The sequence below is a fragment of the Alexandromys fortis genome, unplaced genomic scaffold (genome assembly GCF_014885135.2).
Source record: "Alexandromys fortis isolate MF-2015 unplaced genomic scaffold, M_Fortis_MF-2015_v1.1 scaffold_90, whole genome shotgun sequence".
In the NCBI taxonomy this organism is placed as follows: Eukaryota; Metazoa; Chordata; class Mammalia; order Rodentia; family Cricetidae; genus Alexandromys; species Alexandromys fortis.
In genome coordinates this window covers 4,856,305-4,881,051 of record NW_026067985.1, presented here as the reverse complement: position 1 = coordinate 4,881,051, position 24,747 = coordinate 4,856,305, and the positions used below count along the sequence as shown (strand labels likewise).

At 48.7% G+C, this 24,747-nt stretch overlaps 1 protein-coding gene across 12 annotated transcripts in view; it reads left to right on the top strand.

Annotated features, from left to right (window-relative positions):
• Cit (citron rho-interacting serine/threonine kinase) overlaps window positions 1-24,747 on the top strand; it is a 175,807-nt gene that overhangs the window by 131,761 nt on the left and 19,299 nt on the right. For 7 of the 12 annotated variants that reach the window (XM_050159017.1, XM_050159016.1, XM_050159013.1 and 4 more), the window contains 15 exons: window positions 200-397; window positions 4,925-5,118; window positions 7,248-7,383; window positions 9,585-9,689; window positions 15,132-15,272; window positions 15,937-16,044; window positions 17,833-17,995; window positions 18,251-18,415; window positions 21,182-21,319; window positions 21,808-21,988; window positions 22,152-22,243; window positions 23,040-23,144; window positions 23,377-23,546; window positions 24,134-24,178; window positions 24,622-24,702. In XM_050159017.1, coding sequence (XP_050014974.1) covers window positions 200-397; window positions 4,925-5,118; window positions 7,248-7,383; window positions 9,585-9,689; window positions 15,132-15,272; window positions 15,937-16,044; window positions 17,833-17,995; window positions 18,251-18,415; window positions 21,182-21,319; window positions 21,808-21,988; window positions 22,152-22,243; window positions 23,040-23,144; window positions 23,377-23,546; window positions 24,134-24,178; window positions 24,622-24,702 — 2,022 coding nt within the window. Of the gene's footprint in view, window positions 1-199; window positions 398-3,947; window positions 4,146-4,924; window positions 5,119-7,247; window positions 7,384-9,584; window positions 9,690-15,131; window positions 15,273-15,936; window positions 16,045-17,832; window positions 17,996-18,250; window positions 18,416-21,181; window positions 21,320-21,807; window positions 21,989-22,151; window positions 22,244-23,039; window positions 23,145-23,376; window positions 23,547-24,133; window positions 24,179-24,621; window positions 24,703-24,747 lie in introns of all 12 variants that reach the window. The other 5 variants (XM_050159018.1, XM_050159014.1, XM_050159011.1 and 2 more) reach the window with 4 other exon arrangements.

Here is a 24,747-nt window from a genome sequence, read left to right as displayed (position 1 = left end):
AAAGGAGACGCCTCCCCTCAGAATGCCTGCTCTAACTAAGGAGCCGGTGCGGGAGCCGCCTGAGTTGGGCATCAGGTCACATACCTGCATGTTGGTTCCCATTGTCATGCCCTGTGACACTATCCCGCTGCAGCTTTCAGAACCGCTGACCTTTCTTGATACCTAAGTCCCCTCTTGCCACCCCACCCCCACCCCATAGGTCATCACTGACCTGGAGGAGCAGCTGAACCAGCTGACCGAGGACAACGCTGAACTCAACAACCAAAACTTCTATTTATCCAAACAACTTGACGAGGCCTCTGGTGCCAACGATGAGATTGTGCAGTTGCGAAGCGAGGTGGACCATCTCCGCCGTGAGATCACCGAGAGGGAGATGCAGCTCACCAGCCAGAAGCAAGTAAGAGGAGAGGCCGGGCCCTCGGGTCCTGGACAACCCTCAGAGGGATTTGGAAGGGTCTGGAGTGTTCTCTCTGAGGAGGTCCAGGACCAAGTAGGCTCCTGCAAGCAGGCTTCTTGTCAATCCTGGTTTATAGTTTTTAAATAAATCCTGGATTATGGTTTTTAAAATGGCTTTTAAAAATGGGTACTGGGGTTAAGAGTGCTTACTGCTTTTCCAGAGTTTGTGAGTTCCGTTCCCAGCACCCACATGGTGGCTCACAACAGCCTGTAACCTCCAGTTCCAGGGGATCTGATATCAATTTCCAGCACCCGTAGGCAGCTGCATAAGTGTGACTGGAACACACACTCACATATACATATACTCTCTCACACACACACACCCTGTAGGCACCTGGACACATGTGGCACACACACACACACAAATAAAAATAACAATAAGAAATCTTTAGAAGTGGATAGATTGTTTTTTAAAGATGGGCTCTCACTGTGTAGCCCTACCTAGCCAGAACTTACTAGTGTGGCAAAGACTGACAGTAGACTGTTGACCTTCTTTCTCCTGAGTGCTGGGATTATAGGTGTCATCGTGCCCCCCCCCCCNTGTTTTTTTTTTTTTTTTTTTTTTTTTTTTTTACTGTGAAGTAGAATTAGACGTTCTATTTATCTTTTTTATTAAACCCTCTGTTCTTGGGACCTAAAAGTTAATGAACTCTCATAACTAAGTCTGTCAATAAACAGACCATCTGCCGTCAGTGTGGAAAGAGTTTACTCATGGCCACAAAGTTGAACTAAGAATTGTTGCATATCACCTGGTTCAAAAGCAAGCATGACCCCAGGCATCTTGGCACATGTCCACAATCCCAGCTCTGAGGAGGCTGAAGCAGGAGGCTGTGGCGACTTTGAGGCTAGTCTAGGCTAAATATGTCTCAGAGAAACAAAAGCAAAAGAGGCCAAAGCAGTCAAGTGTATCTCGGTCCTCGGTTTCTGAGCCGCATCGTGGAGGGGTAAGAGACGAGCTTGAGTTTCAGGGCCGCTTTCAAGGTTTGACCTCTTTCTCTTCCAGCCGTGTGCCTTTGGTGAAGTCTCTTAGTCTCCTGGTTCCCCGACTTCCCCATCTGTAAAATGAAACTAAATCCTTCAGAGAACAGTTGGAGGGATTGCTCGTTGTACTTTAACCTGGTGATGTGTCTCATGTCAGCTCAGGATCTGTAACCTCTGTAAAGCGGGCAGAGGCGTGTCCGCTCACCACTTCACCTCGCTGCTTAGAAAGGGCAGAAGCCGGTGTGTTCTGACTTGGGCAGATGGGCAGTCCAACGTGGAAATGCTTTAGAGCTCTGTGCGCGCATGCACGCCTGTCACCCCCATCTAATGAGGAAAACGGAGACAGTGACACATTCAGAACAACAATCAGATGCTGGGAACAGAGGCCAGAGACACTGGCAATGGAGGGACCTTTGCTCCTTAGCAGGCCTACCTCAAGTGGGGAGGAGCCCAGACTTGGCCACCTCATTAGTTTTTCACAGGTTTCTTCTTTAGCTTTTTATAATCTTAATTTGGGAAGAAGAGAAAAGATGACAGAAATGGGTTCATAATAATCTGTATTTTTTTTTCCTGTGAATCAAAGAAAGGAAGTAGTCACCCAGAAGCTTAAATATAAACTGTGAATGGCAAGGAAATTATATTTTCTCTGTGAATAGATTTTTTTGCAGTTGGTCTGTTCCCCAAGAGGTTTTTCAGAATGAAACACCATTTTGGTCACTAATTTATATCCCATATATATATCTCACAGCGCAGGACTTGAATAGATACAAGACAATTTAAAAATAAAAGATCAAGAATAAATATAGAGGCTGGAGAGATGACTCAGGGTTTAAGAGCACTGGCTGCTCTTCCAGAGGTCTTGAGTTCAATTCCTAGCAACCACCTGGTGGCTCACAACCATCTATCATAGGATCTGATGCCGTCTTCAGGCCTGTAGGCTTATATGTAGAACACTCATACATAAAATAGAAATAAATAAATTTAAAGGAAAAGAGTAAATATGGTATTTATTTCCATGTCACAGATGGAGAAACCTACCCAAGTACAAACTCACTTGAGTTCCGGAATCTTCCAAGCTTGCTTGTTTGTCCCATTCTGCTCTTTTTCTTTGGGGAAGGGGCAGAAGGAAGTGAACCGGTTTGTTCCCAGTGCTCCAGTTAACTGGAGACATTTACTGTTTAGGGGAGGAGCCTCGGGTGGTGGGGTTACTTTGTGTAGGATGAAGACAGGTGGAGTGTGTGGAATTGTCGATCTCAGCTAAGCCATGGCACCGGAAGTGTGACAAAGGGACCCTTGAGGCAAACCGTGAGGCGCTGCACGGCACACAGTCCCATTTCCAGGCTTCTAAGGAAGCCGTTTCGTCCACAGGTGCCTGCTCACAGCTGGCGGTGCACCCCTTGCCAACACGGTCCACACAGGTTCCAGAGCACTTGCGCCCCGAGAGGCTCACTGCTCGGTCAAATGGGCTTTTAGACTCTTATCTGTGTTCTTTAGTTCTGTGTGCATAGGAAGACTTATATTTTTAAATTGATCAAGGCAGTTGAGATAAGGGGTTAGGCATGCTAGCAATGCTAATAGGCCACAAAAGTATGTCTGTTGTAGGCGCAGAAGCCGAAACAGTTAATAACTGCAGGCTTAAAGATGGTTCCTTTTAATTTACTTCTTTTTGTTACATAAAATTTAATTTATGTCCCACGTGCCGTATTCTAACTGTTATGAGAAAATTACCCTTAAACTTCGAAAGTATTTTATATAAATGTTCTCTACAAGCACTGATGCTAAGCCTCAGCAAAGAGAACAGGCAAGCTAAACGCACTGAAATGGAAGTCGTTCTGCCATTGAACAGGGAAATAATTTAGTAAAACCAGATTAAATTTCTCTCAATAGAATGACAATTTCATAGACTTGGAGAACTCGCTGCGTAGCAGAACCCATTAAGCCGCATCGTGATGTGGTATTGTATCCTCAGAATTAGCCAGGCTTCTCTTAAGATTTCTTCCCCATCTTTGTTACACAGAATTAAATTCACTGCCTGTGCTTTTATTTAAATGACGCTTTTCGTTGTGATTCTTCCCTGATAAAACTTTATTTGGCTTCCTAAGACCATGGCTGTGTGCAGCGGCCGCGCTCTGTAGCGGTGTCAAGGTTGATTTCGGTTTAATCAGATGATTGCAGTTTCAGACAGTCCTCTCCCCTTGGCCTGGGTCCCCTTCTGCTATTAACCGGGTCGCATTCCAGCTGGCCCATCCATTTAGCGCTTGGTTGTGATTGGCTCTTGCCATGTTTTCCAGATGTATCGTAAGTTAGAGAGAAAGGAGACGCCTCCCCTCAGAATGCCTGCTCTAACTAAGGAGCCGGTGCGGGAGCCGCCTGAGTTGGGCATCAGGTCACATACCTGCATGTTGGTTCCCATTGTCATGCCCTGTGACACTATCCCGCTGCAGCTTTCAGAACCGCTGACCTTTCTTGATACCTAAGTCCCCTCTTGCCACCCCACCCCCACCCCATAGGTCATCACTGACCTGGAGGAGCAGCTGAACCAGCTGACCGAGGACAACGCTGAACTCAACAACCAAAACTTCTATTTATCCAAACAACTTGACGAGGCCTCTGGTGCCAACGATGAGATTGTGCAGTTGCGAAGCGAGGTGGACCATCTCCGCCGTGAGATCACCGAGAGGGAGATGCAGCTCACCAGCCAGAAGCAAGTAAGAGGAGAGGCCGGGCCCTCGGGTCCTGGACAACCCTCAGAGGGATTTGGAAGGGTCTGGAGTGTTCTCTCTGAGGAGGTCCAGGACCAAGTAGGCTCCTGCAAGCAGGCTTCTTGTCAATCCTGGTTTATAGTTTTTAAATAAATCCTGGATTATGGTTTTTAAAATGGCTTTTAAAAATGGGTACTGGGGTTAAGAGTGCTTACTGCTTTTCCAGAGTTTGTGAGTTCCGTTCCCAGCACCCACATGGTGGCTCACAACAGCCTGTAACCTCCAGTTCCAGGGGATCTGATATCAATTTCCAGCACCCGTAGGCAGCTGCATAAGTGTGACTGGAACACACACTCACATATACATATACTCTCTCACACACACACACCCTGTAGGCACCTGGACACATGTGGCACACACACACACACAAATAAAAATAACAATAAGAAATCTTTAGAAGTGGATAGATTGTTTTTTAAAGATGGGCTCTCACTGTGTAGCCCTACCTAGCCAGAACTTACTAGTGTGGCAAAGACTGACAGTAGACTGTTGACCTTCTTTCTCCTGAGTGCTGGGATTATAGGTGTCATCGTGCCCCCCCCCCCTCCTCAGGTTGTACCTCTTAGATGGTAGTGTGGATAGATGGCCTTTGGTCTGTTGTCCTCTGGTCCCCTTGGGCTGTGGGATAGAGAAACGACCTGTCTGTGAGTCTGTGGTTAGGAACTTCTGCTCTTCTGAAGCTCTTTGACAAAAGTCACCTCCAGGGCTCCCTGCCTGACTTGCAGACGATGGAGGCGCTTAAGACCACGTGCACCATGCTGGAGGAGCAGGTCATGGATCTGGAGGCGCTAAACGATGAGCTGCTGGAGAAAGAGCGTCAGTGGGAGGCCTGGAGGAGCGTCCTCGGGGACGAGAAGTCCCAGTTTGAGTGTCGCGTACGAGAGTTGCAGAGGATGCTGGACACTGAGAAGCAGAGCAGGTGGGACTTCCCCTTTCGTAGAGAGCCAGTGCCAGGTGATCACACCTGAATCCCCCCCCCCCCCAGAGCATCAAACAAGGCCACCAACTGTCCCAGTGTCCTGAGACCACGCTGTCTCCCTGGACGCAGGACATTCAGAGCGATGACCAGCATAGTCTCAGGCGAGCCAAGGAGGGGTGGACATCCTGGCTGAAAATCTGGCAAATGTCACATGAATCCTGTGGTTGTGCAGAGGCCCAGAACAAGGCTGATAAAAAATGCCCATGCTTTTCTGTAGAAATAGCCTTCCCAAGATTCTCATCCCAACCGTGTCACCTTAGTAGTGAGGTCGCCACCATCTGAATCCTGGTCATGAGGACTCTTTCACTTCCTTCTGCTCTAGAGCGCTGATGCCTTGGATTGCCTGGGCATTCCCTCATTATGTGTGTATGGGGTGCTTCGTATTATAGGATAGGGCGCATTTGCCTGGTTTCTTTTTATTAGATGCCAGCAACAACTTACTGCTCAGGCTGTGATAGCTAAAAACAATCCTAGAAGTTACCCAGTGTCCCCTGGGGTGAGCATGGAACTGCACCCACTCCCTTCTCCTCTCTCTCTCTCTCCCCCTCCTCTCCCCACTTTATCTTCTATCTTTTCCTTTCAAATATTCCTGCCCAGTTCTCAGTTCCCTTCCCGCTGGGCGTCACAGTTCAGGGAGTACCGTTCTCATTGAATGTGCTACCTAACTGAAGGGTGCTAACACTCAGTGTGTAACCCATGGCAACTCACTGTTTTTTCTACCATGTTACATAAAGATGGCCAGAAACTACCTTGAAATCCAAGGGCCCACTGTTTTACTTTTTCACACGGGCCAACATTAGCTGGTGACTTCATGTCTCTTCCTATGTGGTATCTATCCTTCAGAACCCTGCTGATGTCACCTCCCTGGGGGTCTCTGTGTCCTGTAAGCAAGGTAACCTAATGAGACTGCGTCAGTCACTTTCATATCCCCAGAGATTACTTGGTGGCTGTGGACTTTATAATAAAATATGCTGGCTGAATGGTCTGCTTCCTCGCTGAGCTGAAATAGAAAAGATGGGATGCAAAAGATGAGAACTCCGAAATTATGAGAGAAACTGGGAGCAGCAGTTGCCTCGTGACAAATCCGTGTGTTTGATGTGAGGGACTGCTGTTTTAGAAACCTGTCCCTTCCCTTCCTTCCGCTGCCCAGGGCTGAGGTTCCACGGAAGTGCTGGCCACTCCCCCACAGATACCTTCCAGAGCACACTCAAGCCCCACTTCTCTCTGAGCTGTTCCTTCAGTCTGTCAGGGATAAGTCGGGGGCCTGGGGAGTGGATCTGGTTTTGGAATGGAGAGAGATACACAGCCACACCTGCAAGGTGCGCGCACTGCTTCATTCCGTGTCTGGGCGATCGTGAGAGGCCTGGCCTGTTTCTCCACTCTTGTTTGGTATTATGTAACCCTCATCCTAAGAAGCCAAGAGTCACCTTCCAGTTGTTGAGATGTCTGTCACCTAGAGTAGAGAGTACTGCCTGCTTGCAGAGCAATGGAGAACAAGGAAGAAGAGGAGCTAGGGCAGGGTCGTGGAGCCCGCGCATGGGTTTCTCCAGGACGACTAAGAATTTCTGGAATAGAGTGTTTCTCACACAAGCCGATGGTGCAAAGGTGGGAAAATGGAGGGCTTAGATGTGGGAGAAGAAGGGATCTTCCTCCCTTTTACATATGAATTTTTGTCTTATTTAGTGGATGCATTCATCAGTTTCAAGTTTCTATGAGCCCTCAAAACGCTTAGGTCTTGCCTGCGCCCTAAGGGGAGAAGGTGGTCACTCAGATTCGAACGGGGTCCCCCGTGGTCTACCGCACGCTCTGGTTCCTTGGTGGCGGTATGGAGGGGCCATCTGCACGCATCTGTGACACTCTGGACACACCCCCATCTAGTCCAGTTGCTTTTGAGAATGACTTTCCTCTTCAGCCCGAGCCTTTCCACAGTCAGTCTCCGCAGGAGCTTTTACTGCTGCAGGGCAATTTTAACCCAAGTCTGAAATGGGTCAGACTTTTGCTCTGTAAGCTGTAGGGAAGGAAGACAGCATTTAAAGGTAGAATACACGGTTGGGCTTCTTCTCTGGCAGGGCGAGAGCCGATCAGCGGATCACCGAGTCTCGCCAGGTGGTGGAGTTGGCAGTGAAGGAGCACAAGGCCGAGATTCTCGCTCTGCAGCAGGCACTCAAAGAACAGAAGCTGAAAGCTGAGAGCCTGTCCGACAAGGTTAGCACCCATCCCGTCCTTCCCTGTAGGGAAACGTCTTCCTTTCCTCCTTTAAGGCAGGCCTAACTTAACATGAATTCAGATACAGCTGCGGTAAACACATTTCATAAGCATGCCTTTGCTCCAAAAATGCCAGACACGATTCACCTCAGGGCAGTCTTGGTTGGCGATGGCATAGCTGGGTATGCTGGGTCCCAGGTTATCCTGCATGGGTGGTGAGTTTTTGACATCTCCCCATGGGCCCCAAAAGTCCAATGCTGGGGACGCAATGCTATTTTATTCCTAAAAGGCTTCAGAAGCCTCCTGTTGCTCTTCCTTCAGCAGAACGTGGCAGCAGTGACTTGTTCTTGGAGTGTGACTGTAGGCACATGTATTTTTTTTCTCTTGCTATAACCAAGTATTTGGGACCAGCTAATTTATAAAGAGTATATTTGGCTAATATTCTACAGGCTAGAAAGTCCAAGATGGTTGTATCTGTTGAGGTCCCTCTTGCTGTGACATATTGATGGCAGATTCTGCGTGTTGAGGCAGAGCTCCTCAGGCCAGCTTAAGCATCTGTGTAGGAAGCCACTAATGCCTCCCTGGGGCCTCGCTGGGGATACTGATATCCAAAAGGCCCCGCCTCCAGCTATCATCCGCACCTAAGTCAGATGAAGTTTCTAGTATAAGAATTTGGGGGACAATTCAGACCACAGTACATGCACACAAGTCAGTGTGTCACATCAGGCCTGCTTGCGTTCTGTCCATGCCCTGTGGTCTGCCATATACCTGCAGTGACGTGCCAGTGTTTGGTGCCTTTGTCGAATAGACTTGAAGCAATGTAGACTAGACCCTTGATAGCAACAGGAGATAACAGAGAAACTTTTGTTTCCGCTTCACATATGTGCACATAGAATGGCGACTGGGGTTTTATTTCATGTTTATAAAAGTCATTTCTTGGGGCCACTGTGGAAAAATAACAAAATCACAGGAAAAGTAAAAGAAAAGCTGGTACCAGTTACCTTGTTTGCTTATCTTATGCACGCAGACATGTGCATACACACATTTTTTTATAACTTTAGACTCTTACTATTTATATACTTTAACATCTTTTTTTAAAAAAATCATGTAACTGGAGGCTTTCCCTGGCTTATTAATATTTTTTAAACTTGTAATTCTGAAAAACTAAAATTGCACACAAGCATCTAATTTGAGCATTGCCTCTGTACAGGAAATTTGGGCTTCGTCCAGGTTTTGTCCCCCCCCCCCCCCCCCCGTTTCCTCAAACTCACTCTCTCTCTCTCTCTCCCCCCCCCCCCCATATGAATAACACTGTGATGAGCATAGATCTTTATGGACATCTGTGATTAGTTTCTTACTGGAAATTCACAGAAGCCGAAGCCCTGATCTCAAGGCTATAACTCTGCACTCAATGACAGCTCTGACTCGGGGTCTAGCAGGTCAAGATTGGTAAACATTTACTCTCTTGAGAAATGAACCTTTCTGGGTTTAGCTGATTGCTGCTTTTCTAGTCTAGTTGGCTATTTTTGTAGTGTTTAATAGTCAACCTCTATGTGTCTGGATATCCTGACACCACTTTAACTTATCTGTAACAAGGCCGTTGTCCTTCGTGGGTATACCTCATGGTAGCTGACGCGCCTTGCGGTAGCCACATTCTCTGCCTTTCTGGACCAGATAAAGGATACTTGGGAATGCTCATCCATCTTTTCTCTCTTTTTTTTTTTTTTTTTTTTTTTGAGACAGGGTTTCTCTGCAGCTTTGGTGCCGGTCCCGGAACTAGCTTTTGTAGACCAGGCTGGCCTCGAACTCCCAGAGATTCGCCTGCCTCTGCCTCCCGAGTGCTGGGATTAAAGGCGTGCGCCACCACCGCCCGGCTCGTCCATCTTCTCATCCCAACAGCTATCATATATTTGTGAACCCTCAGAATATGATCATTTAATTAAATTTAGGCAAAACATGACCAGTGAGCTGAGCAGCCACTCTCTTAAAACTTGGTACAGTGACACTTGGCCCATAGAGTGGATACCTGTCCTCATATTTGTCATGTGGACTTGTCTTTTTTTTTTTTTTCCAAATGAAAACCTGAGACTTTTAGACCGTACTTATCCTTTACATGTGAAGGTTTGGGAACATCTCACAAAGTCTGCAGCCCTTTAACATTCCCAAATGTGGCATCATGGCCAATTTTTCCAAATGCTCAGCTCAACGACCTGGAGAAGAAGCACGCCATGCTCGAGATGAATGCCCGGAGCTTACAGCAGAAGCTGGAGACGGAACGGGAGCTCAAGCAGAGGCTTCTGGAGGAGGTGAGGGAACCACCTGGAAGGACAAGCCAGTGTGCATGTGTGTCTGTGTGACTGTGTCTGTATGTGTGTGTGTGCATGCATCGATGCATGTGTGTGTCTGTGTGCATGCATGTGTGTGACACTGTGCATGTGAGAGTGTGTGTGAGTGAGTGTGTCTGTGTGTGTTGCATACATGTGTATGCGTGGGCCTGTGTGCTTGTGTGCTCTGCATGCAGAAGCCAGAGGAGCATGTTGGTGGCTTCGTCTGTTGCTGTGCACCCTGCTGCCTTGAGACAGATCCTCTCACGGAAGTGGAAGCTCCACAGTCTGACTAGACCAGTGAGCTCAAGAGATCCAGCCCTGGGGTTATTGGCATCCACAGCACACCCAGCTTTTTAGGCGGGTGGAGGGAATTCCACCTCAGGGCCTCATTCTTGCATAGGAACTGCTTTTACCCACTGAGGCATCGCCTGAGCCCTCAGCTAAGATTTTGAAAGAAGTAAGTTGTTATATTCAGGTGATCAGATCCAAATTAGACATTCAGATTTTTGAAGCTAGAATTTCTGAGATAGAGTCCTAAGGGGACCACATAACACTTCCTATTGCTTAACCCAGTAAAAGAGTTTGTCTTGAAGGCCAGAGCGCACATGATTTGTGTCTTCCTGGATCGTATGGCGCTCAGTGGAGGCTGCCGTTCACCCGAGTTAGGATATGCCCAGTAGGGGCTTAGTGAGCGCAGGGCTGAGTGAAGACTGAGTTAGATTGCCCGTAAGAGTTGATAGTTGAAGCATATTAAGTTTCATGTTGATAGAACACTCATGCAAATTAGCTTCCTACACAGGGCAAGGATGTGATCAGATTTTTGAGTACCAAATTTCTTGAGGACTTTAGAACATGCACTTAATTCAATTAAGAAAGAATTCTCCTGATTGTGAGACACAGGATGTCAAGCTCAAACTGATCTAAATGCATCCCTTCTGTGATTTCGTGTCTTTTCTTGTCAGAACTCTGAAAATTGCTATTTAAATTGGTAAAGACTTCCCACCCTCAGCCAAAGTCTCAGACGAGGCATCGCCAATGATAATTCTTCCTCACTCACCTTGACCCACAAGGGCAAATGCACTTCCTGTTGATACCTGGTGAAAAGCTGGAGAAAGACACGGCAGCTCAGTTAGCTGGGGGTCCCATGATGGTCACGTGGTCAGAGCTCCTGAGGCGCTCTGCTGATGGCTATGACGTGGCCGTGCTGTTCTGTCCGAGGGGCGTAGTGAAGACGTTGTAGGTCTTACAGCTGCCTACAGTGAGATGTCCCATAAAGTTGCACTTTAAAAGGCACAGCTGGGCGTTTGGCAAAGTTCTGGAGGTGGATGGTGGCGCTGTTATGCAGCAATGCAAATGCCCTCAATGCCACTGAGCTACACTCATGGCTCAGATCGGGGCTGGGAAGATGGTTCAGTTGGTAGAGTTACTCTGCTCAGACATGAGGATCTGTCTGAGTTCGCATTCACAGCTGATGCAGTGGCACACCTGTAACCCAAGTGCTGGGGAGGCAGAGATCAAAGGGTCCTGGTGCCCAGTGGCTGTCTAGTGTAGCTGAAACAGTTAACTTTAGGTTCAGTGAGAAGCTCTGTCTCCAGAGCTGAGCTGGGGCTGGTGAGATGACTCAGAGAATAAAGGTGCTTGTGCCCAATCCCAATGACCTGTATTCCATCTCTGGTTATGGCAGAAGGATGGAACCAACTGCCCTCCTACACGTGATGTGGGTGGGGGTATAGCTAAAATGATCTAGTATGCAAGAAACTGACAGTTTGATCCTTAGCATCATAAATAAAAAGAAAAAATGAAGTGATTAATTTTATGTAGTATGTACAAACATATGAATGAAATTCTTCAGATATAATGAAATTCACTGTATAAGTTGACTATTCCTTGCTAAAATACTTGGAAATAGAAGTAATTTTGATTTTGGATCTTTGAAATATTGGCATGTTCTGGGCAGTGGTGTCGCACGCCTTTAATCCCAGCATTCGGGAGGCAGAGGCAGGCAGATCTCTGTGAGTTCAAGGCCAGCCTGGTCTATAAGCGCTAGCTCCAGGATAGGCTCCAAAGCTACAGAGAAACTCTGTCTCAGAAAAAAAAAAGAAAGAAAGAAAAGAAAAGAAATGTTGGCACGTATAAATAATGGAATCTCTTGGGGATAGGACCCAAATATGAACATGCGATTCCCTCCCATCATAGACACCGTGTATACATGGACTGGCGGTAATGTCAGACTGTGTTCATGTGTGCTCCTGGGGCTCGAGTCCAGGGCCTGATGCATTCTGGGCAAGCAGCATAGTCCTGACTCCCTCAGCAGTCTTTGTCCAGGATTTTTAATATGCCCACATTTTGACTGTTACCCATCACATGAGATCAGCTGTGGCATTTTCTACTCAAGAAGTTTTGGGTTGGGGAACATTTCGAATCTGGAGTTTTGATGTTGGGAATGTTTGACCTGCAATAGAAACCATCAGCCTACCAGGTGGTCTTTTCTCCGGGATGAATAGGCAATGTTCCTACAATTAGGCGCAAGCTGGAAACAGAAACAGGACAGAAATAATTGAGGCTCCCGAGTGTCCTATTTCCCATCTGCGAAGGGCACGCTGGCCCTGACAGCTCCGTGCTCGGTCCAAGGTTACATGGTGAGTCAGTGGCAAAGCCAGGAATAGCATTCTGGGAGCCTGATTCAGCCCCACCTTCTCGCTTCTGACTTAGAACATTTTCAGTTTCCCAGTCTGCCTCTCACGGGTAGATGTTTGAGAAGACATCTGGCCAACACTGATCTGAGTAGGGATTCACACATCATCAAAAACCATTAGACGACAAGAAAAGAATTGTTGTTGCTGTCCAGAACATGTTTGGGATCCAGGGTGCGGTATGCGCTTCTTAAGTGTGGCCCCCACCAAACTGTTGTCTCCATAGGGACAGAGACAGCAAAGTAACCAGCTTGGTCTCCGACTTAAGAATCTTTAGTCTCCAGCCCAAATTCCTCTCGTGACTAACTTCCCCTGACAGATTTTACAATGGCTTTTCTCCCACGTCACTCCTTTGGGATTCATACCCGAGATGGATGTCCGTTTGCTCATTGGTTAAGGTTCATGACTTACCCAGGGTGGAGGAAGGTTTGTATGTAGCCCTGTATTTCCGTCTCTCCCTCGGGCTCAGCGAACCCTGACCGTTACTTGGCTCTTGGATTGATCATGCCATCGACGCTCATTAACCTCTGAAATCACACCTGTTTGCCCACTAACTTTGTTCTTGAACATCGTTGTGGCCCATATTTATTCAGTTGATCCTCTAAAACTGTCATCCTGCCCAACTTTTTCTTCTTCGCTTTGACCATCCTTCTTGCTCACTGCAGTCGCTCCTGCTCCAGTTCTGTCAGGAGCTTCTTGTCACTCCCGTAAAGCTGCTGGACAGGTCTAAGCACATCGCCAAGTCCGCCTCCCAGGGGAACGCTGGCCCACAAACACACCTCCCTCTGCCTCTCTCTGGGCAGCAGACAGATGCCTTGGGTAACGTTCCATAGAGCGCAGACGTCACTTATCTGGTTATTTCTTGGAGAGCCAGCGGATAGTTGATGTGTTTAGTCTAGAGAAATATTTTTAGCCCAGCTGTCACCAAGTGACCATTGTGCCCATGACATGTTTCCCTGGTTCCCGCTCACTAATTAATGCCCTAAAAATCGTGGAGGAAACTAAGGAAGGAAAACACTTGAGCCTGAAGGGCCGCAACTGCCCCCTGACAGCGTGTAAACTGCCTTCCTCTTTGTCGCTGTCGTGGGCTTTGTTTGTTGTTTGACTCTGGTATATTTTCGAAATTCCAGGCTATGCACTTTAGTGTAGTTACTTTTCTCTTTGTTGTGGCAAAACACACGACCTAAGCAGCTCGAGGAAGAAAGTATCTGCTTTAGTGCGCAGCTGCAGAGGAACCATCCGTCTTTACTGGGGGAGGGTTTGGAGGAGTGCACACCATGGCACACCATGGCAGCCGGGAGAATGTAGAGCAGGAGAGAGAGGAGACTTGAGGGCAAGATATAGTCCCGGCGATGTTCTTCTTCCAGGGGGCCACGCCTCCTGCCCTTCTACACCTTCCAGTACCACCACTGTCACGTGCGACTCCATCAAAGGGCCCTAAGATCCCATGGCCCTGGGCCTTCCCAGAAACACTCAGCTTTGCTTCACTAATCTCTCCAACAAGCTGACCATTAAGTTTAGCCATCTTGCGTACTAAATGTGACTGGGTAGGTAGACAAGGCAGATGGTAAAGTGTGAAGAACGCTGAATTGGAAGGAGAGAAGAAAGAAGGACAGACAGAGACTACCACCACCAAGTACTTATTCCCTGATATAAGATATGCAAGCACCGTTCAGTTTGTCACTCAGGGAGTCGGGGTTTTATACCCACTCAGGAAGACGCGAGGGCTGGGCAAGGCAATATGAGCAGGATTTAAGCCAGGATCTAGGCGATGGCAGAGTCCAGATTCAACTTACAATGACACGATGCCTCTGGCAGCTGTTGCCATTCAAATGGGAAGTAAAACATAGGCAGAAAACAGTGACGTAAGAGGGCCAGCCAGTCTGAGGCCACTGTGGCCCCATTCTGCTGGGGCTGGGGACTGGGGCATCTGCCTGGGACTGTTTGAAAGCTCCCAGGATGATCTTTATTTTGCTTTCTTAGCTTGCTTTCCTTTCTTCTGCAGAGAGTTTAGACCGTCAGGAAGGTTCTGTGGGCCACCTTGGCTGTGTTTACATGACAACCAGAGGTTAGATGAAATGAAACGCATTTTAGGAAGGGGCCGGCTGATTTAGACTGTACAGATTGGGGAGATTTTTTTCAACATATACTAGCTCTAGTATGTGAACCTGATTTTTTTTCATTGGGTTTTACCAAATCCTGTAGCGCAGCTAGGCTCCTCTGTGTCCCCACACTGCAGATGTGTCCTCTAATTGTGGCTGTTTATGTGCTCAAGGACAGCGCTCCAGTCGGGCTGATGGGATTTGTCTTTGTGCACACCATACGGCCTGTGTAGCTTTCCTGGTTATCCACTGAGGTCGTAGATACCTTCAGGTGGGATAGATGAAACTGATTCTCACCGCTTCGCTGTCAGCTCTGTATTTTGCTCTGAGGTACCAAAATGGCTTTCTTGGTAGCACAGAGCGGGCAGGCCTGGACTTCCCGTTACCTTGCAGTGTGAGATTACAGGCATGTGCCTTCAGGAGAACCTTTAAACATTTTTAGCCATGCCCTCCTGACTTGGAAGAGCAAACCACCAGCAATTCTGGATGGAGGTGAAGGAGGTGGTTTGATAAGGGGACTTCGGTGTCACGCCGGGGAAGCTGGGGAATGGGAGCCATGGTGGGAAGGAGGCGGTGCTCTGCACATTGTCAAGCCTCCTGCCACCCCCTCTCCCTCCCTCTCCCAGCAAGCCAAGCTGCAGCAGCAGATGGACCTGCAGAAGAGCCACATCTTCCGCCTGACCCAAGGGCTGCAGGAGGCGCTGGACCGGGCGGATCTGCTGAAGACGGAAAGGAGTGACCTGGAGTATCAGCTGGAAAACATTCAGGTGAGGGCCAGCAGGGGGCGCTGCGGACAGCTGTTGCTTCCTCTTCCTCCATCTTCCTTCCTTCCCCTTCTTCCTCCCTTCTCCCCCAAACCTTCATTCCCTGTCTCCTCCCCTTCCTTTTTTTTCCTCTCCTTTTTTACCCCCCTTTCTCCTCCTCTGTCCCTCTTCCCTCCTCCCCTCCCCCGCCCCTTTGCAGTTGTCAGTGTCCTTCATTAGTATGCTGCCTGTGTTTCTCTAACATTAAATTATGAAATTTTACAAATGCTCTTTGAAGTTGAAACATCTCTCCGTAGTATCCGCAATCTGAATTCCATTAATCAACTGTTTGTATTTTTACTCTTCATATGCTTATTGGTTGCTTATATATTTGGGAGGTCTGGCATGGGATGTGTGTCTGAGGTCAGAACAACCTGTGGAAGTCAGTTCTCTCTTTCTTCCATGTGGGTCCTAGGATCCAGTCAGTTGCAGGGCATCTTTCCCCACTGAGCCATCTTGCTGGCCCCATGTGTTTTTACTTCTTGCCGTAAGATGGGGGCTAAATATTCCCCACCAGTGTTTTTTTGTGTTGTGTTTTCCTGCTTGACTGTTCATGTTCTTAATGTACCGAATTCAAACATACACTTCTGTCCAGCTCTGAGGTCATCTTTGTCTCCATGAATTTCAGGTTCTCTATTCTCATGAAAAGGTGAAAATGGAAGGCACTATTTCTCAACAAACCAAACTCATTGATTTTTTGCAAGCTAAGATGGACCAACCGGCTAAGAAGAAAAAGGTGAGTTAGAGTGCTCGACAGTAGGAGCAGGCAGCCCTGCTCCATCCCCCATGACTTTGTGGATGCACACCACTGTGACGAATAATCGTGCAAGCAGAAGAAAAACACACCTTTTTGTTTATTCTGGTTTGAGGACTGGGTCTTAATGTAACCGGAGTAGCCTTTGTCTTAGGGAGCTGTTGATCAAGACTAGCAAGTTGCTCTCCTAAGGGAGTGATTTTTTTTTTCTCCTGCAGAGAAGCTAGGCCAGAGCATCTGCTGAGAAAACGGCTTCCGCATAGGTCGAATATTAGGTTCGAAGGTCATGTGTCTAGGACTCCCATGTGGGTCAGGTCATGTATAAATGACTCCTGAGAGTTTAGCAGGTGGAATGTCAACCACACGGGTCTCCAGGGCGACTGAGTCCAGGGTTTTTGCTTAGTTTTATTCTTTGATCTTTTTCAAGATGGAATTTTGCCATGTAACTCAGGCTGGACCTAAACTCACAATGGTTTAGTGTTCTGAGTGCTGGGATTTCAGGTGTGCCCTGCCATGCCTGCCTGTCCCGTGCTGTTAAATGACTGACTTGGTGCAGGAAGTTGAACCAACCTGGTTAAAACTCGATAGCTGTTGCCTTCACCAGCCCTGCACTCTCGGCTCTGAATTGTAACAAAGGAGAACCTGAATGAGAAGCCAGCCATGACATTTGATGCCCCACCTCCTTCAGCCGCAGTCTGGGGGGCTGGAGCATGTAGTCCAGTGTGAAGATTGCTCTTTATAAACAAGCCCGGTCCATGCCTCTCCCCAACAGCTGAAGCGCTCATCTGAGGTTGACCAAATGTTCTGACTTCCAGAAAGGTCTCTAGGGGCTTGGCAGTTTCCTCCCAAGGGTCTTAGAACACTGTAGTGGCCATGGCAGCAGTTTTAAAGGGAAGGACTTTGATGACTTAGATTAGTCAGAAGAAGGGAATGCAGGGCCAATGCCCTTGATTGGCCTCAGTGTTCCTGGGTCACTGTTACTGCTGAGGGGTGGGCACAGAGTTCCAAGATTGCCCCTTGCTACGGTGCTGGCACGGGAGGGTTTTCTTGCATACCATGGTACCATATTTGCTATGCTCATGATACTTAATCTTTTTTTTTTTTTTTAATTTTAGCAGCGGCCTGTTGTCTGGTTGTCATTGATGTAGTTAGGGCGTTTGCATTTGGTTTTTTTTCAGTTAATTTTTTTGTCAGATGCGTGATTCCAGTTTTTTTTTTCTCTTTTGTGTACAGTAAATGTTTCTGTTGGTATTTTTCTTTTTTAGTAAGCCCCTTGTTTTGATATCATTTTAGCATTCATTTTCAAATTTTGCTTTCTTTAAAAAAAAAAACAAAGCCCACCCCTTCCCCGTGTCTTGTCACCAAGCACCATGAGACAAGTTCAAAGGCAAGAGCAACCTCTGAACCATAGCCACCGCTCCCAGCTCCATCCTCCATCCAACCTGATTGCATTTTTTGAGGGGAAAAGATTCTCGGGAAGTGACTCTCCTGTCTTGGGGATGCTAGAGGAAGCGGTGGAGGCAGCCGAAGCATCTTTAACCCTCTCGGTGAAAACTTCCGCACCCCACTCTTTTTTTTTCCAGCGGACTGGAATGGGCTGAGGCTCGGCCTCCCCTTCCCCCTCCCCTTCACATGCCATTTTCCCCACACACACTTCCAGTGAGTATGTGCCTGGCCTCGGTGGCTTGCTCCTCCTGAGTCAGCTCTCGTTTAGCTTGGGTCCAGTGCCAGTTTCTAGGAGTTAGGAGATATCTCTGTTTCCATTGCTAGGGTTTATTTAGTCGACGGAAAGAGGACCCTGCTTTGCCCACACAGGTTCCTCTGCAGTACAATGAGCTTAAGCTGGCCCTGGAGAAGGAGAAGGCGCGCTGCGCAGAGCTGGAGGAAGCCCTTCAGAAGACGCGCATCGAGCTCCGGTCTGCGCGGGAGGAAGGTAGGAGCTCTGGGACCCGGCCGAAGACCATGAGGCTGGCCAAGACAATTCAGCATTTCTGTCTGTGGCCAGTGCGTTTTCACTCCAGACGTGTCCCAAGTCTGAACACTTTGCAGCCTCCTCGGTGTCACTGAGTTAGCACCACACCTGTCCTTTTGGTGTCTGGTCCTTGAAAGGCAGCCACGGGCAGCCTTCTTCGTCTGGTCTGTTAGGTGGTCGCGTCAACTGACAGGCTTTGTCCTGCTGTCTCTGCAGCTGCCCACCGCAAAGCCACAGACCACCCACACCCATCTACGCCAGCCACTGCGAGACAGCAGATCGCCATGTCTGCCATCGTGCGGTCGCCCGAGCACCAGCCCAGTGCCATGAGCCTGCTCGCCCCGCCATCCAGCCGCCGAAAGGAGTCGTCCACTCCAGAGGGTAGGCTCTTGTCGCAGTCTCTTTTCTACCGTTGTAACAAAACATCGGAAACGGGGTAGGTTATAAAGAAAAGGACTTTACTTGGCTGAGAAATCCAGGAGTGTGGTGGCAGAGGGAAGCGTGTGGCCAGACAGACCTAACCCAGGAACCCCGAGGCAGGCATGAGAAGTCTGTCCTCAGGACCCCAGTGTAACATTGCTAACAGTCTCCTTCCCCATCCGTTACCCAGAACAGCTACTGTCAGTATTCAGCCCCATACCTGATACGAATATATCTCAAGAACACAAGTCAGCATGGTGGTACACACCTTTAATTCCAGCACCCAGGAGTCCGAGGCAGGCGGATCCCTGTGAGTTTCAGCAGGCTATGACAGCGAACTAAGAAAGCTAACCTGTGTTTCTTAGGTCCGTTTAAAAATAAAATCTTATTGACCCTGTCCTGGCCATTGCAGGCTGCCGCATTGTTTGTTTTGTACATTGGTGCATTAGATCTGCTTCCCTCTGGCAAAGAACTGCACAGTGTTCCATGGTGTGCGTAGACGAGTCCCCTACTAAAGGAGACCTGCTCTTGCGGCCACATGCCCCTTCTAGGACATCCTGTTCCTCCAGGAGTGGCTGAGGGGTGAATTCTTAGGAAATGAATCAGTGGGGGAAAGGCTGTGGGCACTTCAAATGTGACCAACTTGTGGCCAGTTGCTATGACCACTACAGGGTAAAGGGTTTTCTTTTTTTTTTTTTTTGTTTTGTTTTGCAAGACAGGGTTTCTCTTTGTAACAGCCCTGGCCGTCCTGGAACTAGCTCTTGTAGACCAGGCTGGCCTCAAACTCACAGAGATTCGCCTGCCTCTGCCTCCTGAGTGCTGGGATTAAAGGTGTGTGCCGCCACTTCTTGGCAGGGTAAAGGGTTTTCTTTGTGGTCTCAAAAGTACTGTGTAGCGCCGAGATGAAAAGGACGAGGAAAATGTTTGGGGAGCAGAGTGGAGCTGTCGTTCAGTATCCTGACTTCACCGTCAGTCTTTGTAGGCTGAGGATTTTGATGACATTGTCTTGTGGCTGTGGCCATGCAGACAGGTGCCTTCCTGTCGCTGTATGTCTACTAGCAGGTGTCCTGCAAGTGTCCCTCATGGTGTGTACTGCACCCTCCGGGTAGCACTGTGCATTCATGCCGCGCCTTGCCACTTCCCGAGAAAGGAGGGGGGCGGTGTGGTAAGGAGACCCCAGCAGAGCCGAGCTCAGGTGTCTTCTGAGCTTTTCTCCGTATGGACTATGGCCATGCCTCTCACCAGGTCACTGACATGGGGGGTGGGGTGGGGTCAGCCTCGTTAATAGAAATGTAAGACTCGTTTCTCCAGACATAAAAAGTTCTGAACAAAAGATCATTCATGAAAAAACTGGGCATGAAAGAATTCTTCACTCAGTTCCTAATAACAAAAAAATCCTGCTGTTCATAACTATGACTTTTAAACTGAGTTCCATGAAAAGCATTAGATACGTGCTTTCACGACTAAATATTTACAAATAATCAACAAACATTTTTAGGCCTGGGCTAGTGGTGATCAACTTTGCTTCCTGCATTCAGGAGGCACAGGTAGGCAAATCTCTGTGCCTTTGAGGCCAGGCTCGTTTACATAATGAGTGAGGTCCTGGCCAGCCAGGCACTGGCTGCATAGTGAGACCCTGTATCAGACAACAATGATCCCCAGCCGTAAATGTTCACAGACTCGGGTGCCACCACACAGTCAGCCTTCCAGGAATATGTTCTTAAATTGAGGAACTATCCGGTCATCGAGGTCTTCCTGACTCATATAAACCTAGATGCGTCTGCGATGGCTCCAATAATTCTACGATTCATGATTTAACAGCTTAATGAAGACAATATTCATGTGCTCTAAGAATCGCCCGTGTGAGATGTATAACTCAGTGATTTCAGTATACTCACAGTCCAATCATGGGCTCGCTAACTTGAGGACGCCCCTGATGACCTCTGATCTCTGTCAGCAGTTACTCCTTGTGTCTCCTCCCCCACCTTCACCAACCACTAATCTCCTTTATTTCTCCGTGGATTTGCTTCTCTGGGTCTTTCCAATGAATTTGGGATCACACCGCCTGCAGCCCTTTGTGCCTGACTTATTTTCCAGAACACCATGTTTTTGAGCTCCACCCCTTGTAGCACACACCAGCACCCCAGTTCTTTTCTTTCCGTGGTTAGATACTATCTCATTGTTTGGGTGGCGCGTCTCGCCCATTACGCCACTGAGGGCTCTTGACTTAGTTCTGCTTTTTGGCTGCTGTAAGTTGTGCCGCTGTGTGCAATATGCAATGGGGGGCAGGTGTTTTCTGTCCTCTCTGCATACAGCTAAGAGTGGGATTGCTAGCTGATGTTTGTAGTATATTCTATGGGTAACTTTTTGAGGAGATGTCCAACTGGGTCCCAAAGTAGCTGTACCATTTTCTGTTCCCACTGGAAAGTGCAAAGAATGCACATTCCTCCACATCCTCCAAACCTGGTTTTCCATTTCTCGGATTCTAGACTTTTCCACGACCCGGCACCTTGCTATGGTTTTAATTTGCATTTTTTCCTAAAGCCTAATGATACCTTGACTCTTTTCAGGTACTTTGGGGCTATTTTTCCTCTTTGGGGAACTATCTAGTCAAAGTACCTGGTTGTAAGAGCTCTAATAGATTCTTATACAAACCCTAACCAGAGACTGTTTCTCCCATCCTTTGGATTCTCTTTCCACTTTCAATTAAAATTTTTTTCCCTTCAGAATATAATCGGCGTCTTAAGGAACGTATGCACCACAACATTCCTCACCGATTCAACGTGGGACTGAACATGCGAGCCACCAAGTGTGCTGTGTGTCTGGATACTGTGCACTTCGGGCGTCAGGCATCCAAATGTCTCGGTAAGCGCAGCAGCCGTGCGTCTGTGCCGGGCACCTGCGTGTCTCCGTCTGTAGAACCTGTCAGGTGGAGGCGATGTTTTAAACTGTCATGTAATGCATTCAGAGCCAAAGCTTTTCACTTCAGTAGGAGGACACTATTTTTTTTTCCCTTGTTAAAGCAGTGACTTCAAATGGTGGCTTCAGCTCATGACTTCCAAGCTGATATATAAAATGCTTCCATCTTTGTTCATCTCTCTTCCCTTTGAGTCAGGCTGGTGTCTCCCCTCCTGGCGTGAACTGAACATGCAAACATGTTTGTATACACAGCTCACCGTGGGCAGCCTAGACCGAGGCCAGGACAGCGAGGTCGAGGGCAGCAGCTGCTTCCCTGGCACCTGGGAAAGCACAGGGATTACTTGTGCGCTCAGCTCCACCTGCAGTCGTTCCGGGGGTGGAGGAGTGCGTGGCCCGCGGAGAGCGCCGTCAGACCGTCCCTTGTTCTCTTCTAGAATGCCAGCTCATGTGCCATCCCAAGTGCTCCACCTGCTTGCCAGCCACCTGTGGCCTGCCTGCTGAGTACGCCACACACTTCACCGAGGCCTTCTGCCGTGACAAAATGAACTCCCCGGGTCTCCAGAGCAAGGAGCCCAGCAGCAGCTTGCACCTGGAGGGGTGGATGAAAGTGCCCAGGTACCATTGTAGGGTGGCCCGGGCTCGGGCAGGCGCTGGCCCGGAGGGCCCACAGCCGCTCCCACTCTCCGTCTCTTCTAGGGAAGTGTCTTTGAGGAAGCCCCTCCACCTTGCTTCCGCTTGCCTCTTGAGACATTTTTCTTGCCCATCTTTCTTTTCCCAGAAATAACAAACGAGGACAGCAAGGCTGGGACAGGAAATACATTGTCTTGGAGGGGTCAAAAGTCCTCATCTATGACAATGAAGCCAGAGAAGGTAAATTAATGATTAAGGGGGAAGTCATTGCACGCAGTTAACCCAGGTTCTTCCAGTGTTGGCGTGAAGGCTTTGTTTTTAGTTTTTGGTTTTATTTTTTTTATTGTTATTTTTTTTTTTTTGGACTGCCTCACAAGCCTTCTCTACTTTCCATTTTTCAAATTAAAAGCCAGATGACTTCTCTAAAGGTTATTGGTGCGATACTCAATCTATAGGTCTCCCCCTTGAAGAACCCGCAGGGTGCTGCCCTGAAGATTCCACCTGCTAACACACCAGAGAACTTCCGCCTCAGTCAACTAGCCCATAAATCCGCATCGTCATCACAAAGTTGACTGTGCCCCTCATCTGACACACTTTATTTTTTTTTATCTTCCCTCTCTGCCTTGTCTGCACCTCATTCCTTTGTCCTTGTGCAACTCCACATGCTTCTCCTTCTCTACTGCTCGCTCCTGCTCTGCTCTCCTCTCCTCTGCTTCGCCCCTCTCATCTCCTCCTCTCCTCTCCCTTCCCCTCCCCTCCCCTCTCTTCTCCTCTGCTTTCATCTCCTCCCCTCCCTTCCCTTCCCCTCCCCTCCCTTCCCTTCTCTCTTCTACTCTGCTCCCCTCCCCTCCCTTCCCTTCTCTCCTCTCCTCTGCTCCCCTCCGCTCCCTTCCCCTCTCTCCTCTCCTCTGCTCTCCTCCCTTCCCATCCCCTCCTTTCTCTTGTCTTCCTCTCCCTCTTCTCTCTCTCCTCCTCTCTCTTCTCTCGTTCTTGGTCCTGTTCTTTTGTTTTTCTTTCCACCCTTCTTTGCATCAAGCTGGACAGAGACCGGTGGAAGAATTTGAGCTGTGCCTTCCTGATGGGGATGTATCTATTCATGGTGCCGTTGGTGCTTCTGAACTTGCAAATACAGCCAAAGCAGGTGAGTGGGATCCAGAGGAGCCCTGCCCAAGAGGTGGGCTGGGTTTGACAAATGGAGAGGGGCAGGACGGAGATGTGGCAGTTTGCTCTGCTGAGACCGCTGTCTAGTCCCCCATCTTAGCAGGAACTCGAGTCGCAGGGCTTGGTGGGATTCAGATGCCATGACATTATCCCTGTTGGAGAGGACAGGGGAGGCATCCACGACCAATCTTGTGCTCTCTGGAATCTCCTAGATGTCCCATACATACTGAAGATGGAGTCTCACCCACATACCACCTGCTGGCCTGGAAGAACCCTGTACTTGCTAGCACCCAGCTTCCCCGACAAGCAGCGCTGGGTCACCGCCTTAGAATCTGTCGTCGCGGGTGGGAGAGTTTCTAGGGAAAAGGCAGAAGCCGATGCTGTGAGTATGCCTGTGACCATGGGAGTGTGTGGCTGTGGGCACTGACTGGAGTGATGGGGATCCCACTGTCTGACTGGGTTTCCTTTCTCCATCTGAGGACCACTGGCTACAGCTAGGGTGGTAACCAGGTTTGTTGTGTTGAAGGTGCAGGCTGTAGGCAGTGGTGGGATATTTCTGCATCTCCCTCAGCAGTCCTGCAGGGCAGGGGGGAAGCTGTGGAGTCTGCCTGGAATAGCCTTCCTGTTTACTCAGTGAGGTCCTTGAGTTACGAGCCAGTGACCACCTGCACTCCAGGAAGCTAGCTGTTTGTGGCCTCTCCAGCTGCCTCTGCAGCATCCACTCTCCCACTTACCCTTAAGACACTGGAATCATCAGTGTGCTCTGATTGGCATCGCTCCTCCTGGATGCTCACAGTTCTCGCTGCTTATTGGTGCATCCTCCATCGAGGACCAAACAGCACTCTGCAGACACTTAGCAGTGGGAACGTTCTTCTCCGTGAGCCTCCTGAAGAGGCGTGTTTAGATGAAGTGTGTCTCTTTCCACTCATGAGCCTTTTGCTGAAATGTATGTTAATATGTGTACAATAGGCCCGTGGCTGTACTTCCTGTGAGCGGCGGCCTGTGTGGGCTGAGGTAACGCGGGCTAGAAGCTTGCCTTGCTATGGACACCCCTGCTTGGGTTCTTGTTGCAGCTGAGGCGGGGAAGGGGCCTTCCTAACAGCTCGGTAACCCTCTAACCCTCCACAGCTTCATCTTATTTCCCATCGCAGCACAGCTTTCTGTGCCTGCATCTCCCACTCCTGTGTGTCTGCACAGTGTTGTGACTCTGAAGCTAATTAACAGCTGCCCTGGAAAAACCAACAAAACCATTCTGCCTCTGGGGCTTCAGTCAAATGATGGGGCCAGAGCTCGGGGTTGTGGCTCAGCTGTTGAGTACTTGGCCTGGCACGTGTGAGGCTCTGGTCCAGCGTGTGCTACTGAGCTTGACTTTAAATTTCCGTCTCTGGATGGTTTGGTTGTAGACAGTTCTTACTCCTCTGTCTCCTCTTTTCTATTTCCCCCTCCCATATGGACAGAAATTACTTGGAAACTCTCTGCTGAAGCTGGAAGGTGATGACCGACTTGACATGAACTGCACCCTGCCCTTCAGCGACCAGGTACATTGCCTGGGCCCTGTCCCAGTGCCTGGCCACAGTCACACA